The 19,121-nt window shown below is 44.5% G+C and overlaps 1 protein-coding gene across 1 annotated transcript in view; it reads right to left on the bottom strand.

Moving 5' to 3' along the window:
- Positions 1-19,121, bottom strand: part of LOC138295397 (uncharacterized) — a 212,102-nt gene that overhangs the window by 65,351 nt on the left and 127,630 nt on the right. The window contains exon 10 of the mRNA XM_069233667.1: positions 12,450-12,593. Within this exon, the coding sequence (XP_069089768.1) occupies positions 12,450-12,593 (144 nt within the window). The remainder of the gene's footprint in view (positions 1-12,449; positions 12,594-19,121) is intronic.

Genomic DNA, 19,121 nt, shown 5'->3' on the forward strand with positions numbered 1-19,121 from the left:
AAGACGAAGAACAGAAGGCAGAAGACCACAGAAGAAGATGAAGAAGAAGAGAGGCGACAGGAGAGGCTGAGAAGCACACACAAGAAGAGAGAAGACGGGGAAAAGAAGAGTACCGAAGAAGATTACAGAAGAGGAGCGAGGAGGAAGAACAGAGAGGAAGAAAAGCAGCAGGAGCAGGAGAGAGGGTGAGTAGCGCGGGGCAGGGCGAGGGGCTGGGAGGTGGGGGGTACTTACTGCGAGGTGGGTCTCAGGAACCTGGAGGAGCTGGAGGAGCTGCAGCGGCAGGGGGAGCGACCTACCCTTGGGTCAAGGGTCGCTACCACTGTCGCGCAGCGGCCGCCATAAGGGGGAGGAGGGGGGGAGGGGTCAGCTGGGGGCGAATGGGAGTTGGGGGGCGGGGTGTGCAGGCGGTTGCGGCGGGAAAGCGCGAGGGAGGGGGGGACAGGTAGAGTGAGAAGAGCTGGGGGAGGGGGGTTTAAGGGTGGAGGGGGGTGAGTGTTAGGAGGTTTAGGAGAATAGGGAGAGAGATAGGAGTAGGGTTGGGAAGATAGGGGAGGGGGGGTGTAGAGGTGGGTGAGGGTGAGAGGTAGAGTGAGAGGATAGGAAGATAGGTAACAGAGGGGGTGGCGGGGAGGGGGGAGAGATAGAGAAACAGATAGATGGAAAAATAGGTGGGGAGATAGAAAAATAGGTAGATAGGAAGAGGTGGTGAGTGAGGGATTTAGATAGTGAGATAGAGAGATAGGTAGGTTGGTAGATAGGAGGAGTGAGGGAGGCAGATAGCGAACGGTGTAGATAGGGGTGATAGAGAGGGGGAGGCGAGTGAGGGAGGGGGATGAGACAGGAGCCGGAGGGCAGGTGCGAGAAGAAACAGAAGACGGAGGACGGAGAAAGGAGAAGAACAGAAGACAGAACAGAAGAACAGAAGAACAGAAGAACACAGAGGAACACAGAAGATCACAGAAGAAGATACAGAAGACGAAGAACAGAAGGCAGAAGACCACAGAAGAAGATGAAGAAGAAGAGAGGTGACAGGAGAGGCTGAGAAGCACACAGAAGAAGAGAGAAGACGGGGGAAAGAAAAGTACCGAAGAAGATTACAGAAGAGGAGCGAGGAGGAAGAACAGAGAGGAAGAAAAGAAGCAGGAGCAGGAGAGAGGGTGAGTAGCGCGGGGCAGGGCGAGGGGCTGGGAGGTGGGGGGTACTTACTGCGAGGTGGGTCTCAGGAACCTGGAGGAGCTGGAGGAGCTGCAGCGGCAGGGGGAGCGACCTACCCTTGGGTCAAGAGTCGCTACCACTGTCGCGCAGCGACCGCCATAAGAGGGAGAGGTCAGCTGGGGGCGAATGGGAGCTGGGGGGCGGGGCGTGCAGGAGGTCGCAGCGGGAAAGCACGAGGGAGGGGGGACAGGTAGAGTGAGAAGAGCTGGGGGAGAGGGGTTTAAGGGTGGAGGGGGGTGAGTGTTAGGAGGTTTAGGAGAATAGGGAGAGAGATAGGAGTAGGGTTGGGAAGATAGGGGAGGGGGGGTTGTAGAGGTGGGTGAGGGTGAGAGGTAGAGTGAGAGCATAGGAAGATAGGTAACAGAGGGGGTGGCGGGGAGGGGGGGAGAGATAGAGAAATAGATAGATGGAGAAATAGGTGGAGAGATAGAAAAATAGGTAGGAGGAGGTGGTGAGTGAGGGAGTTAGATAGTGAGATAGAGAGATAGGTAGGTTGGTAGATAGGAGGAGTGAGGGAGGCAGATAGCGAACGGGGTAGATAGGGGTGATAGAGAGGGGGAGGCGAGTGAGGGAGGGGGATGAGACAGGAGCAGGAGGGCAGGTGCGAGAAGAAACAGAAGACGGAGGACGAGAAAGCAGAAGAACAGAAGAACAGAAGAACAGAAGAACAGAAGAGCAGAAGAACAGAAGAACAGAAGAACACAGAGGAACACAGAAGATCACAGAAGAAGATACAGAAGACGAAGAACAGAAGGCAGAAGACCACAGAAGAAGATGAAGAAGAAGAGAGGCGACAGGAGAGGCTGAGAAGCACACAGAAGAAGAGAGAAGACGGGGGAAAGAAGAGTACCGAAGAAGATTACAGAAGAGGAGCGAGGAGGAAGAACAGAGAGGAAGAAAAGAAGCAGGAGCAGGAGAAAGGGTGAGTAGCGCGGGGCAGGGCGAGGGGCTGGGAGGTGGGGGGTACTTACTGCGAGGTGGGTCTCAGGAACCTGGAGGAGCTGGAGGAGCTGCAGCGGCAGGGGGATCGACCTACCCTTGGGTCAAGAGTCGCTACCACTGTCGCGCAGCGACCGCCATAAGAGGGAGGGGGGGGAGGGGTCAGCTGGGGGCGAATGGGAGCTGGGGGGCGGGGGCGTGCAGGAGGTCGCGGCGGGAAAGTGCGAGGGAGGGGGGACAGGTAGAGTGAGAAGAGCTGGGGGAGGGGGGTTTAAGGGTGGAGGGGGGTGAGTGTTAGGAGGTTTAGGAGAATAGGGAGAGAGATAGGAGTAGGGTTGGGAAGATAGGGGAGGGGGGGTTGTAGAGGTGGGTGAGGGTGAGAGGTAGAGTGAGAGGATAGGAAGATAGGTAACAGAGGGGGTGGAGGGGAGGGGGGGAGAGATAGAGAAATAGATAGATGGAGAAATAGGTGGAAAGATAGAAAAATAGGTAGATAGGAGGAGGTGGTGAGTGAGGGAGTTAGATAGTGAGATAGAGAGATAGGTAGGTTGGTAGATAGGAGGAGTGAGGGAGGCAGATAGCGAACGGGGTAGATAGGGGTGATAGAGAGGGGGAGGCGAGTGAGGGAGGGGGATGAGACAGGAGCAGGAGGGCAGGTGCGAGAAGAAACAGAAGACGGAGGACGGAGAAAGCAGAAGAACAGAAGAACAGAAGAACAGAAGAACAGAAGAACAGAAGAGCAGAAGAACAGAAGAACAGAAGAACAGAGGAACACAGAGGAACACAGAAGATCACAGAAGAAGATACAGAAGACGAAGAACAGAAGGCAGAAGACCACAGAAGAAGATGAAGAAGAAGAGAGGCGACAGGAGAGGATGAGAAGCACACAGAAGAAGAGAGAAGACGGGGAAAAAAAGAGTACAGAAGAAGATTACAGAAGAGGAGCGAAGAGGAAGAACGGAGAGGAAGAAAAGAAGCAGGAGCAGGAGAGAGGGTGAGTAGCGCGGGGCAGGGCGAGGGGCTGGGAGGTTGGGGGTACTTACTGCGAGGTGGGTCTCAGGAACCTGGAGGAGCTGGAGGAGCTGCAGCGGCAGGGGGAGCAACCTACCGTTGGGGCTCAACGCACCCCCCTCTGTAAATTCACAGTGGATCTGCAGATCCAGACAAAAACTGAAAACAAAAAACACCTACTGCATCCAACCCCTGCATGCGAGGCGCTAGATATATTAATGTGGGTGCTAAAAAAAAAAAAATCACTGAAAAAACTAAACATTACAGGGACGTAATAGTTAAATTGACGTTTTACCCGTACAAAACCATAGAATTTCAGCAGTTATAGTTATACTTACAGTTATGCTTATCTGAAGAAACTATAACTCATGTCGGAAAGTAACTTTAGGCAACGAGTGATAGTTTCTTAACATAAGTATTACTGCTGAATTTCTATGGTTTTGTATGGGTAAAACGTCAACTATGTCACCTTAACCTTGCTTTTTTTCAGTATATATACGATATATATATATGTGTATAGATATATATATATATATATATATATATATAAATTCAGCAGTTAGAGTTATTTCAAGTAACTATAACTCGCTGCCTACGGTAACTATAACTTGCACCCCCGCTATGCACAGTTTTTTTCTTCAATAACTTGACTGCTAATGTGTCATTGATATTTTTATTGACTTTATAAAAGTTGTCATGAGTGCTGTAATATCTGGGGTAATTAGCAGTGCATGTCAAGGGTGTGAGTTATAGTTACCTTAGGCTGTGAGTTATAGTTACTTGAAATAACTCTAACCATAACTGCTGAATTTCTATGGCTTAGTAAAAGTAAATTCAGAACCTAACTATGACTTCTCTGTAACCTTTGTTTTTTTAAGTGAATTTCTAAGGTTTTTTTAATTCTATTTCCTAACTATAACGTCCATGTATACTTTAAACAGCCAGTCTCTACGGCCAAACCCCCTAAGCACCCAACCCCATGCTATGCAGAGCCTTGGGCCATGTGCAGTGGGAGCTGGCTGCAGGGCCTGTCTCTTTGGGTGTGAGACTAACTGTGAGAGAGTGTGTCTGGGCATGAGACTGGCTGTGAGAGTATCTGTCTGGGTGTGAGAGAGGGCGTGAGAGTGTCTGATTGCACTCCAATAGATGAAAGATCCATTCACTTCCATGAAGGATTTCTGATTGTTTAAAATTGCAGAGCAAACACTCTTGCTTTGCCTTTGCCAAGCTCAGGAGGTAGGATCATTTGTCCTTTCCAGAATTGGAGCTTTAACTGGGGCTCCTGTAAGTGCTGCATGTTGAGGTTAAATTTCTGTGAAATGAGCATCAAGGTTTTTTTGGGGGAGCGGGGGTAGAGGTGCACGTGGCCCCTTTCCCTGGCCCATTTTGGCCCATGGACCCCCCCTGGGGCCGGGCCTAACCAGTTACTTTCTTGGGGGGCTGCCTGGTCCCCCACATGCAGCCAGTTTTGGCCCCAGAGACCCCCATCCCCCAGCCATCAATCCAGGGTGCCCTGTGGGGCGCCCAGTGTGCGTTGGGGCCCGTGGGGGAAGCCTGAAAGCCCCCACAGTCCCAAACGGCTCCTTGCCTCCTGTGGGAGCCAGCATAGCTTTTGCACACAGGGAGCTGCTAAAGATGAAGCTCCCTGTCTGCAAAAACTGCTGTTTGACAACTCTCACTTGCTGTAAACAGAGTGTTGGCTGTGACTTGGTGGGAACTGTCAAAGTTCCCACCAAGTCACGGCAAACAGCTATGTCCCAGGGGTGGGCACCACAGAACATAGCAGGAACCGTCCCTGGGGGGGTGATGGTCCCCAGGACCATCTATGGCTCCTCAAGGGAGGCCACATGGCCCCTCTCCAATGTTAAGTAGCCCCTGTGACTGAACCCCTTCATTATTTAAATTCATACACGGGGATGTGATGGTCGCAAGGACATGGCGAAAGTGTGCACCCTCCAAATTCTATATTAGTTAAGCCCCGGGGAGGTGGGGCTCCCCGGAGCTGCAAGGGGGCCATTCGGCCACCTGCATTTATAAGGTCTTTAGCCCCAGGCAGGTGGTGGTCCTTGGGGCTACAGGGGCCTGCGTGGTCCCCCGACATTCATAATTTAGTCAACCCCAGGAGGTGGCAGTCCCAGGGCTGTGGCGGCCTCCCATACAATATAAATTAAGCCCCGGGGAGGTGACAGTCCCCAGGGCATAAAAATGCCAAGGAGGTGGGCCCTGTGAGCTTCCTTCCTTTAATTTTAACATGCCCCCAGGATCTGGCCCTCCCAGGGGTTTCAGTAAAACAATCACAGAGCCTGTTTTGTTTTTATTTTTTTTATATTTGCAGCAGATTCACATGGCCACGCAAATTTGTGGCAAAAGTTTAAAAAAATGCTTTTTTGCCCTGGGGGCCCCAGCACCATAGCTAAGGGGCCAAAGTGTCTCTACCCTGGCCTCTTTTCTTTTTTTCACTTTTTTTAGGGAATCAGCTGAAGCCAAGTCCCAAGGTAGCTGCCTACTCCTCCTAGCTGAAGTGTTGGCAGCCAATCAGAGCTCTGCATTTCCCTGCACAAGCTCATCATTATTTGTGAACGCCAGAGCTATACAAATTTGGATTTCTTTAAATTTCTCAGTAACTAGTGAAAAGATTTACACCAAATAACTGAAAGTGTGATATGCGTACCGAAAGCTACCTTTCTGCCAAATTTGGTGTAATTCCATTCAGCAGTTCGGGCTGTAGTCGTATTCAAAATTCTTATGGGTATTAACATTGGAAACCCACATTTTTGGACTCCTCTTTTTCTTGGGCCCTGCTTGACGGATCATTCTGAAACTTTCCATCTGCAACAAGAATCACCTGCACACTTCTTTTGGAAAATTTCATGAAGATTTGTAAAACGACGCCTAAGATATAGGCAAGTCAAAAAAATATATTCTATTGAAACCAGGAACCAGGTCCTAACTATAAAGACCGCCAGTAGGTAATCAATATATATACATATATATATATATCTATATCTATATATATATATATAAATATAGATATATATATATAGATATATATATATATATATATATACATATATATATATATATATATATATATGAAGGGTTTATACTTATCTGTAAAATACTTACATTTTCGCTGTATATGTAGTTGTGCTAAAGACATATGCATGGTACAAGTTTGTTTGGTAAACGTGCATGTATTGTAATGACCGTGTTGTAAAGGCAGGCATCGTGGTAAGGCCATGCGCGGTTGAGTCATATAACCTTCACAAACTACCACACCGGTCGCAAGTTGCACCCAGTATTTTGCAATCAGTGCTTCGTACGTCTGGCACAGAAATCCTTAAAAAGAGTATGCCTTTGATGAAGGAAGATCATTCACTTCAGTTTGTGTTTCTTTTGTCATTCAATCCTGGGGGGCAGCCTCCCCTTAACCTCTTTAGTCCTCTTTCTTGTTTTTTTCTTCCCCTGTTGTAGTTTCCCTCCCTGATCCTATCACTCCCCTCCCTGTCTTTGTGCCACTCCACCTCTTGCTTACTCTTCTCTGATCAACAGCCCCATCTCATCTACACCACCCTCATCTACTATTGGCAACCCAAGCTACTACCACCCTGATGCTTTTTTTAAATAAACTTTAATTCTTGCAATCCCTATAGAAATGTGTGTTTTTGCAGCCCTGGGATTCTAAGCCTAGCACATTGCACCTTTTCCACTTATCTGCGCTATTTTCATAGAAAAGGTATTAGTCATGTTGTCATTTCTCCAACATAAAGTTTCATCAGTCTCATTTTGTTAACCTGACTGTCTTTGTTTTGGAAATTCGTTAAAATGCTGGGATTCTGTATAAATACGACCTACTATTAATTGCAGCTTGTAGGATACCATTTCAAAATGCAATGTTTCACTTGGTACCGAATTTGTATTTTTTTTTTTTTATTCAGTGTCAATAATGCATGTTTGCAACATATTGAGTAGGCTTTAGTTCTGTTGTTGTCTTTGCTTGTGTAAGCTTTTTTGGCCAAAGGATGAAAGCTCGAAATCAGTGGTTCTTAACCTGTGGCAAGGAGACCCCTGAGGGTCCTTAAAGCCTACTCAAGGGGTGACTGTTGGGAAAATTAAATAACATTAACAGATTAATAAAGTGTATATAAATGGAGAAGCAAAATTTAAATTTTTCAAACGTTTTGTAAAGGGGAAGGAATTTGAAATTAGAGGATCAAAATAAAGTTAGTAATCTCAGATTGATTCGTGGGAGCACTGTAAGGGCATTGTCCAGAATATAGTAGGGAGGATGAGAACCTCAACTGTATTTAGAAAAGTTCTAACCTTCCTATTACAATTAAAATCGTAGGTATTTTAAAATATTTGTTTATGAACTAATTCAAACATGTCATCATTTGTGTGTTTGATGAATGTTTGTTTCAGTATTTTGTGTATTGTTTGGTTCAAACCATCTAAAATGCTTAGGCCGGGGTCCCTGGCTACCAGTAATGACTGGGATGGGATTCCAGTAATGATTTAGTGGGATCTCCCGAAGCGAAAATGTTAAGGCCGCTGCTCTAGATCGCTGTCTCATAAACATTAGGGGGATGTTGCTGTATATTGCTTCCACAGGCCCCCGTTAGTACCATAAATGTCAGATGTCACCTTGTTGCCAAACACTGCTTTAGCAATTTAAATATACTGTTTTGGAACTCCATGAAAAGTTCATTTGAAAACCCTAGTTCAGACTAAACAAATGAGCCCTATGTTGAATCCAGAATGCTAACTATTTTTCTGAAATGCATAGCTTTCCGAGATCATCCATAAATTTCTCACCTATTTACCCACACACTGTGATGGGGAAAATAGTTTATTTTTTCCCTTTCATGTTTTCAGAAAACTTAGATGTAAGTAATATTAAGACTGCGAACGCTTTGTTGCTTCCTATTTGTTTTTTAGAAACGGTTCGCCCTTTAATTGTCAGAATTTTTTATTTTTGTCAAAAAATAAATGTTTCCATACGGTGGCTGTGTGTAAGAAAAGATCCAAAGTTGTAGTTTCCTTGCCTGATCACGTGGCAAAAAATTCACCGCTTTTTGCCCGATAACTGGAGGTTAAGAAACCCCACTTCGAAGACTTGAAAAAGCCAAAGGCCTGCGTACCAACATGGAACGAAACAGGTGTTATCTGTGCCCTTGCTGCACTCTGATGAAGTACTGAAACGTGAATAAGATACAAGGAAATACAGAAAGTATCATAAATCAGGATCACAAAAGTGAATTTCAAGTGTATCAATCAATGTCCATTTCAATAATTGCTTCTCTATAATTAGTCCTTTAAGACATTGGCTACTTTACAATAATATTTTTGGTATTTGCTTTGGCATTGTTGTCTACAATATCCAGTGGGTTAATGGGCCAAACCAATGCAGTCACAAATGCATATACACACCATCCAGACTTATTAGCAGAAACATACATTGGTTATACAATGGGACACCTGATCTTGTGAGACCAATTGTGAACTTCTACATTTTTTTGTGTTCTGTGTGCTTTTATTTGGTGTACTTAGGGGAGGTGGATTTTTTGCTTTCTATTGTGTTGTTTGAAATATGGTTGTTTTGAGCTCAAACCTAATACAACGATCTTGAGAGATGCACTGGGCACCTGAACTGTAGCAGGGCAAAATATGACACCTTAGGAGAATTCTCTCATGCCCCCAAGGGGTACTTACTGGTTTGAATTAGCGGGGCTTGAGGGAGTGTATCTTCAAAAGCATTTTGTTAAACTTTTCATCCTTGGCGTGGTCTTCCATAACTTTTTGCCTCTGTTCCCCAGGTTGTGGATGTGTGCTGGACTGTGGTTTTGCAGTTTTTGTTACTCTGGACACTTTACCACTGCTAACCAGTGCTAAAGTCCAAGTGCTCCTATACAAAATGTGTATGTGATTGGCTTATCCATGATTGGCATATTTGATTTATTAGTAAGTCCCTAGTACAGTGCACTAGAGGTGCCCAGGGCCTGTAAATGATATGCTACTAGTGGGCTTGCAGCACTGTTGTGCCACCCACATAAGTAGCTCTGCAATAATGTCTCAGATCTGCCATTGCAGTGTCTGTGTGTGCAGTTTTTAACTATGAATTCGACTTGGCAAGTGTACCCACTTGCCAGGCCTAAACCTTCCCTTTCTTACATGTCAGACACCCCTAAGGTAGGCCCTAGGTAGCCCCAAGGGCAGGGTGCAGTGTATGGTTAAGGTAGGACATATAGTAATGTGTTTTATATGTCCTCACAGTGAAATATTGCTAAATTCGTTTTTCACTGTTGCAAGGCCCGTCCCTCTCATAGGTTAATATGGGGGCTACCTTTAAATCTGATTAAAGTGTAGATTCCCTTTGGGAGCGGATGGACAGGTGGAGTTTGGGGTCTCTGAGCTCACAATTTAAAAATACATCTCTTAGTAAAGTTGATTTTAAGATTGTGTGTTTGAAAATGTCACTTTTAGAAAGTGAGTATTTTCTTGCTTATACCATTTCTGCGACTCTGCTTGTTTGTGGATTCCCTGTCTGGGTCAGTTTGACAGTTGGGCTGGTTGCGCCTCACACTAGACAGTGACACAAAGGGATCTGGGTGTAGCCTGCATATCCTGATGAGCCATCTGTGCTAGGAGAGAGGGGAGGAGTGGTCACTCACAACTGAAAGGGCTGTGCCTGCCCTCACACAATGCAGTCTCCAACCCCATGGTGAGTGTCTGAGGCCTGGCCTGGGCAAGGCAGGATTTCACATTCAAAAGAGACTTAACTTTGAAGTAGGCCTACTTCAAAGGAGAAATTGGGTGTAAGAAGGGCACCCAAAACCACAGACTTTAGAACACTTCTAGAAACCAAGAGGAAACTCTGCCTAGAGAAGATCTGAAGAGCTGAGGAAGAAGAGCTGCCCTGCCTGTGACTGTGCTTTGTGGAGCTACCATGCAGATGCTGCTTCTGCCAGAGTAAGAGGGCAATGACTAGACTTTGTCTGCCTTCTGTCTTGAGAAGAAATCTCCAAGAGCTTGATTTAGAGCTTGCCTCCTGTTGTTTGAAGTCTCAGGGACAGCAAAGACTTCTCTCTTCCAGCACCTGGACTCTCTGGAGAGACTCCTACTCTGCCCTGTGGTGCCCATCCAGTTCCTGGGACCCTGAAAGGAGCTAGCAGCCCAAGAGGGAGAAATCCACGCACAGAGCACAGTGTGGGAAAAAGATCAACACGAGTCTGATCTGCGGCTGAAAAAACAACATGCTGCCGGCTCTGTGGCTGAAAATCGACACTCGCCGGAAAAACGACTGAAGAATCAATGCACGGAGCTGGAGAAATAACACTCAGCATCGCTGACGGAGACTCGGAGATCGAAACCCGCGCTGCATGGTTTTTGAATCATCATGCGGCTGGATTTCCGACGCAAGTACTGCTGGGCGTGTAAAAACAACGCTAGGTCTGCCTGGACCCAAGAGTGCTGACCGGATTGACGCATCTCTCTCTTGCGCATAGAAGAAATGACACGCCCGAACCGACGAAAGGAGAAACAACGCAAGGTCTCGCCCGTGAGTGAAATTGATGCATCGCAAGCCCTTTTTGACGCACACTCGCCCATGCTGGGTTATTTTTGATGCACCCAAGGTAACAGTGTTAGTGTGTGTTTGAAACTACAGAAAGACTCTTTTTGCTTTTTAATTGATAACTTGACTTGTGTATTGTGGATTTTTTTAGTTTTGGTCTTGTTTTGTTTAGATAAATATTACCTATTTTTCTAAACTGGTGTGTCATTTTGTAGTGTTTTCTTTAAAGTACTGTGTGTGTTGGTACAAATACTTTACACCTAGCACTCTGAAGTTAAGCCTACTGCTCTGCCAGGCTACCAAGGAGGTAAGCAGGGGTTAGCTGAGGGTGATTCTCTTTTACCCTGACTAGAGTGAGTGTCCTTGCTTGAACAGGGGGTAACCTGACTGTCAACCAAAGACCCCATTTCTAACACATTTCAAGTTACGGAGCAATTTAGGCTTAGATCATATTAGTTTAACAAAACAGAGAAAATTAGTTTCAAAAGAATGGCATTATTTTACTGTAGTGTAACAAACAGTTTTTCTGTCTTGAGTTAATAGTTGGCTTGACGTTATGGCCTATGCTTACTTAGTAAATGGGTGTAGAAGGAGCATGAGAAGTTCGGAATTTATTATTTGCTGGGTTTCAACGAAAAAGAAAAACACAATCTCCAATTGGACGCTTCGAGGTGGTGGAGCTTTGCAATGTCTGTGTAGAAGACAGCCTGACATTCAAGACAATATAAACAATATACAGACTCACTGGCAATCCCCATCTAGTAAGAGTATAAAAAAGGAGAATGATGCTTTCTAGCGGCCAGGACACATAAAAATTCTAACGCAACCTAGCTGGACATCAGCAGGTTGACACAAGGATGGAAAAAAAGGAGAGACCTATACCAATTCCCATCCCTGTTTCTACCTTACAGGAATTGAAGACTAATATGTTAATCAGATTCCGGGCTTGATTTAGATCTGGGCGGACAGGTTACTCCATCACAAAGGTGACGGATATCCCATCTGCGGAAATATAAATAGCATTATATTCTATTGGATTTATATTTTGGAGGATGGGATATCCATCACTGTTGAGATGGAGTAATCCGTCCGCTAAGATCTAAAGCAGGCCCTTACTGTAGAAGGACAGGTTCCCAGCCCATACTTCACTACTCTTTAAACCTAGATCCTACCATCAGGCTATGGCAGTTTCACAGGTCTAATGACCATTGTTCACCTTGTACGCCCAGCATAAATATCGGATGGCCAATCCAGCTCATGTCAAAAACAACCACCATTTCACCAGGATAAACCCGTCCTGCCAATAACCAAACCTTCTGTGGGCAAGACAACTGAGGTGCCTGAGTAGTTCTGGGGAGGTGAGAGGTTTGGCCATGGGATCAATGATGAATGTAGGGAAACTGAGAGGGGCATTTGTCAGGGGCACTGATCCACATGCGCTCCCTTGACCTGGTTAAAAAACCTGAAATAGAACAGATGCTCATGTCTAAAGCTCTAGAGCCTTGGGTAAGGATGAACACTGAAGAATAATGAAGCCTGCACCCTCCTTGTATCCTGTTATGAACAGACAGTGGAGATTAGTCAACCCAGTTTTTACTTTAGCAAACTTTAAGACTCATTGCTAGAGATAGGATGAATTTGTATCCAAGTGAAGATTCTAAGATCCATGAAGAAGACTCTATAATAGGAGAAAATGCATTACACTCACCTCTGTCATAGCATCCAATCCAGCGATGATCACGGTCATAGTTACTAGTGGTGGCACACCACTCAGTAGAATGATCTTTTGTGGTGCAACTTTGGTAGGTTACTCCTTTGTAGATGAATGGAAACACACAAGCTGGATTGATAGCTGCATATGAAACATGGACATCAAATAAGTGGATGAGTTGGGATGTGAAGCAGATCGTTTAGCAAGCTGATTCATAGCAACCTCCCTAGTTTCTTATCTTAGAGCTGACCTCAACATCTTTATAACTCATATTACACACTGTCGGCAAGTGTACTGAAGATGTGAATATCAGAGAGTTGTGTATTGCTTACTGATGACATAGTGTATCATTGAATTATGGGCCCATGCCATACCCACATAGTACATGATTACCCAGCATTGCCACATGATAGGGTATGGTGCAGGAGGTATTCATCAGTGTCAACTGTTGTGAGTTTTAGCACAGTATATTAAAAATTGATTTTGCCAAACATTTAATCCATGCTTAGAAGCTTGGAGTTGAAGTGTGATCCCTGTGGGAATGGTGTGCACCCCAGTTATTGTAATCAAACTATCAATGGAACAGAATATCGAGGACAAGTTATCAAAACTAAAATATTGACAGGTAAGTTAGTATAGATTTTGTATAACTTACTCCACATACATGTACCTGGGTGATATATTTACTTTCATGGTACATAAAGGTGCATTAGAAACAGTAAATCTACATTTCGCCATATGCACTTATCTTTTCATATTTTGTCTCCCAGTCGATATTTAGTACTTCAACTTGAGTGAACTGGAGTTTGCACAGAGATCAAAATACCTTTTTTAACTTTTTTGGAAATCACAACATTAGAGTACTAGTGAATATTGGCATACCCTATCAAGAGGTTAAGGGAAGATTTGCATTTGAACAATTTGCACAAGCAAACCTAAAATAGAGTGGTCATTTTGCAAGGTTGTTCACTGTGAACCCTACAATAGTTTTATTATGAAAATACCAGATGTCACTCATAACTCTTCTGAAATACCCAATTTTGATGAGGTCTCTGTATCAGATAATACCAAGAGTCACTAAGAAATCTGTGCTTGGTAATAATCAAAATCACTCACAGCTCTGTAAAACTTTGACTGACTCACTTAAAGCTCTTCGTAAAACAGATTGACTCTAATTGTTGTGACCCTCATAATTCTCTGGCTCACTCAGAATCATACATCCGATAATACTCAAAGTCAATGAAAGATATGTATTTCAGTAATACACACTAAGAGCTCCGCCCCTCATAATACACCTGGTCAGTCAGAGTTTTGCTTCATTGCTATTTCTATTACAAAACTTCAATCATTGCTCTTTCTGAAATTCAAACTCAAAATTTGCTCCCAATACTTATCAAATATCACACAGACATGTGCTAATAACATCATACCTTAAACACCCACTTTCATGAACTCAGAAATCTTTGAATTTATATAATTAAGATTGATTACAAGCGTTGATCTTGGTGTTACACTGAATCGGTTAAATTTATATTCTTAATAATACCTTGAATACTTTAGAGGTTTAGTTTTGATAAAACCCACAATTACTCAGAGCTGTGCTGTTGATATTACTTAGAGTTGCTTTACTCTGATTTATGGTTCGCCAATACCACTTGTTGCTGTTCATAAATCATATAATTAAAGAGTGGGACTGATACCTAAAAGATGCCCGGATGCTAAAGTACAGTGCTAGCACAAAACCAGTGTAAAAATCAAAGCGAGCATGGGAGGACCTCAGCTTGTGAGTCGGGTGATAGCTTGAAAACTTCCTTTGAACACAGCAAGTACCTCAACCTTGGAGGGAACGATGAACCAAACAGAGAGACGTAAAAAATAACTTGCTTTGAAACAGGCAGCCAGTCAAGTCTGTTCAATGCCCATAATGTAGTGTAGCCATTTTTAATGTAGCTTTTTGCGCGTTTGCTTAAAGTATTAGGCCTCTGTGCACTTTGCCCTAGATGCATTTTATTTAGCCTTGCAATGTTTTTTTACAATAACCAGTTTCACGGTATTGTTTTATTTTCTTCTACCACACTGTTTAGCTTACTTCAGCACTGAAGTTCTCAAACAATACATTCTTGCTCACTCTGTGCTTCAGGCAAGGATACAGTCTGGTACATTGCCGATAGACGTGGTAGAAATTTAGTCTTTGGGGTTCGTAGAAAGTACAAATTCTTATGTTGGGACGTTTCTTAGAACACCGGCGTGTTAGTTATGAAAACACTTTCTAGTCCTGGTACACGTAAGAGGGAGATTCCAACCAGGAACCTACAACTAGATGCTGGCTGCCCTGTTGCAGATGCTGATCCAGATCACAGGCCTTTGCTCAGGTATGAGGGTCGATGTCCTCCCGGGGGAACCTGAAAGGCAGGCTTTGAGCTTCACATGCTGTGCTCAAAATATAACTTAGAGAGAGAACGTACTCTAGTTACACTATGATAGCATTATTCTTATGTTTCACTCTCCTCATTACAATTTAAATCCTACTGTGTTGTATGGTTCTGGTCATTGCGGCTCACGCCTTGTTATCTAAAATGCAGTCGTTTTATTAAACTAATCTTTAAAACTCAAACTGCCTTTGTCATTTATATATCAAACCGCACTGTGTATGAGAGAACTGGTTGTGACCTGAGTGACCACTACCTCCCTGGGAAGCACTAAGATGTCATACGCTCGGCTGCCCAATTGTCTCTTCCTTTCGGGAGAGATAAGGCACTGCTAGATAGCCGGAGCTCAACCCGGATTTGGGGTGACAAGGGTCCTTTGCCGTGGGTTAGACTTAGTCCGTCACACTGTGAACGATCTTGCCGCCCAAAAATCCAGTAGTCTCATTAGGATAATGAGAGCCTATGTGACATGGCGTCGCCAACGATTGGTCTGGCTCTAATTTTTGGGTCCGCCAGGTTCTCTCGGTCTCATATCATATAATGATCCCTCAGTTCCTTTAACGGAGACGTCCGTGGCACTGAGGATTTCCACCACAGCGGTATAGGTAACCCTAATTACAGCAGATGGTTGTTCAAGCTTGAACCTTAAAAGGAAAGACCCTGCCTTGGTGTTCCTTCTCTGAACTCTCGCTGTTTTTCTAAATGGCGAATCCCCAGGTCATACAAATAGCTCTTAATATGAGACAACCGCTCACAGCACATTTGCTTGCACATGGTCTTATGATCCAGGGTGGTCCAGTCACGTTTGTGGTGGCCGCCGACACAGCCTATAGAACAGAACTTTTTTCCTCCTGGGTCAAATTTGCCGGGCAGTTGATGGGAACACAAATACATTTCACACATATACGGTTGCGAACGCACCTGGCCAGTACAGGGCGTACACATACCTAGAGATACCTCTATCTTATCAAGAACATAATAATTGGCTTGATGGCACCTTACCCCATACAATATTACCAGTAAGGTTAGGTCCACTGAGTAATGATGGTCCAACCTGGCCTTTATTGGCCACATATACACCACATCTTGCGGTTGCAAATATGCCAGTGGCTGAAGTTCGTCATATGTATACAGACTTAACGGCTAACAATATATACGCTTAGTACAGTTTGTGATGCAGACACTAAATACAAACCCAGCGCGTGCTGCTCCAGCACAACCACATGAAGTAGCGCCAGGTATAAACCCGGTGACTGTACACTCTATTATGGGTAAAGTTCCGGCAAAACGGGAGGAGACACCATTTTGGCTGGCACAAAAAATAAATAAGCTGGAGGCGGTATTTCCCCATACGGGACCTCAGGACAAACATAGAATATTAACTATGTTTTTGCCATTTGGAATGGTTCCCACAGTGGAACATTGTAATACATGGGGTACAGTGTTTGCCGCGCTCTAAACAACGGCACACAGTACACCGACATTGGCCAACCTACCGGAAGTGCTTAAACAAATTCAGGATGAATACGGGGCTGCCCCGGCCTTAGATTTAGGAATGCAACTGATGGGCAACTTTGCCACAGTTTCTTCTATTATCCTAAGTAATCTTAAAGGGGAAGCAGTTGCACTTGCAGAGCGTATGCGTCTTCGTGACGTCCCGCAACAAGATCTGGATCGGGAACTGCCAAAAATAATAGGGGAAACATATTCCAGTATCGGTCGAGATAGCCTAGGGGCTAGACCACAAAAACCTCAATTTCAGGGAAAAGTAAGTAAAGAAAATGCTAAACAGCAACCTGAGGGTAATAAGAAGCGCTGGGAGAAAAAACAACAGACACCTGAAAGAAAGGGGAGAATCTCCACATATGGAGACCCGCAGAATAGGTATAATCTCAGAAATAGGGATAAACTAAAAACGCCTGATAGATATCAATATACTGAAATACGCCAATCTTGTTCCCTTCAGGACTCATCGGAGAAGAGAAATGAGAGAGGTGGGCAGTCAGAGCGGAGAACAGAGTACGTGAGACCGAGACAGGAATCACAACGCTCTTCAGAGGTTTCTGTCAAGAAGGAAGAGAAACCGATACAACCAAAACAACAGTTTAAAAAGAAAAAGGTGGCGGCAATCTCAGTTAGACATGCCACTCAGGAAGAGAGTTCTCTTGAAGAACAAGACATGGGCACTAGCACTGCTAGACAGCGTGGCAGAGGTCACAATAGTTCGCTGGAATCTTCAAGAACATCTGGAGGTGAAAGCAACTGATGACTTCATACAGCAGATATGTGTGTCTCTGAACCCGATAGGGTATATACAGTGACTTTACAATTGGAAGGAGACATTGAACGCACTATACACGCAATCTTTTGGGATCGTGTAGTCAAGATATACTGTATGACATTTTGCTTGCTGAACAAGATTGGCTGCCTGATTTGTTCCGCACCTGCCCAGTAGGGAAGGAGGTTATTAAACATTCGTTCTCGCCCCTTGTTCCAGGGGAACTCGCAGAGTCCTATTGTATCAAATGGGCTCCAGCACAGGCGCCTGCCTTATATAGAAATCACGTAGGGTGGGATAAGGATTCTCCATATCATGTAATTCCGATTAAAGGTGAACCTCAGTCACAACCGCAGTATTCAATAAAACATGAAGCAAGGGTACCGGTGAGGGAAATACTTACACAACTGGAATATCAGGGGGTGATTGAACCCTGTGTCTCGCCGATGAATAATCCTTTATTCCCTGTAGCTAAACCGGACCATTCATATAGAATAGTCTTAGACTACAGACATTTGAACGGACATACACGTCCATATGCTATACAAAATTCACATAGCGCCGCACTGATGAACAACATTGTGCGGAAAAAATATAAAACGACTTTAGACATCTCGAATGGATTCTTCTGCCAGAATATAGCACCCGAAAGCAGGGATTTGACAAGCTTTAGTGCGTTCGGCTCTCGAAAAAATTCTGTTGTTTGCCTCAGGGGTATAAGAACAGCCCAGGACTGTTTGCAGCTCGTGTGACTGAAATTCTGCATGAGTTAGACCCTGAAGCATTGTCATATGTAGATGATATATATCTCACGGATGACAAGTTACTACAACATTTAAGACGAGTAGCCCGCATTGTTGTCGGATTTGCCAAAATTGGCTACAAATTTAACTTCAAGAAATCTAAAATTGCCTTCCTCAGCATCATATTCCTGGGATACGAGCTGTCGAATGAAGGTAATAGCTTAGCGCCACAATTATTAGAAAAATGTGCACAATTGCAACCACCTAATAAGATTAAGAAACTCCAATCATTGTTGGGCTTTCTAAATTTTGGCAGAACATACATTCCTGATTATGCTACATGCATAAAACCTTTATGAATTAATCCTTCCCGATTTTACAAGCAAATTCTGGACAATTGAACATGCACATACTCTTCGGGAGTTACAAGCAGATCTCATAGCCGCAAAACATTTACATACACGGGACAATAAGACGGATTTGGTCATCAGGGTAATAGCTGGGGCCATTGGGTTTACGTATGTCACATTTAATGAAGGTGAAACAGTCCCGATTGGATACAAGTCTCCCTTGTATTCAGTTGCTCAACAACGATTTGCACCCACAGAGAAAATTCTCACTGCTGTGCAGATGGCTATTAGTAAAGAAAGACCTCTTGCCCAGGGTAAACGTATTATTGTCGTTTCTCCTATTCCGGCCCTCGAGTCTGTTACAAAAGCTAGCGTTCCGAACGCAAAAGCACTCCACCCGTGATGGATACAATGGGCTACGTCTTTAACAGCCACTGATGTAGATTACATTTTTGCAATATGAAGTTGAATATCCAGTTCCCGCTGGCACGTTGCCTATTGATCAATATCGAGTAGTCATGTACACTGATGGCTCTGCGCAACCGGCGGTTGGGACACAACACCAATATTCGGCTGCATGTGCGGTGGCCAGCGGCCAAATGGAAGCGGAAAAATTCTGCCCCCAACATACTTATACTCAGACCTTAGGGGATTGTACGGCACAATTGGCTGAGCTGAAGGCTCTGCTCATGGCATTAGAACATACAGATCCGACGCAGTTTACACTGATTGTTTGTGATTCATATTATTGCGTCCAGTCTTTTAATGAATACCTACATTACTAGCACTTGAATGGGTTCAGAGATTTGAAAGGCAACACAGACTACTGTGGGGGAAGGTAGCAGACCTGAAGGAGACACTACCTAAAG

Source organism: Pleurodeles waltl, chromosome 5 (assembly GCF_031143425.1).
Source record: "Pleurodeles waltl isolate 20211129_DDA chromosome 5, aPleWal1.hap1.20221129, whole genome shotgun sequence".
Taxonomy (NCBI): domain Eukaryota; kingdom Metazoa; phylum Chordata; class Amphibia; order Caudata; family Salamandridae; genus Pleurodeles; species Pleurodeles waltl.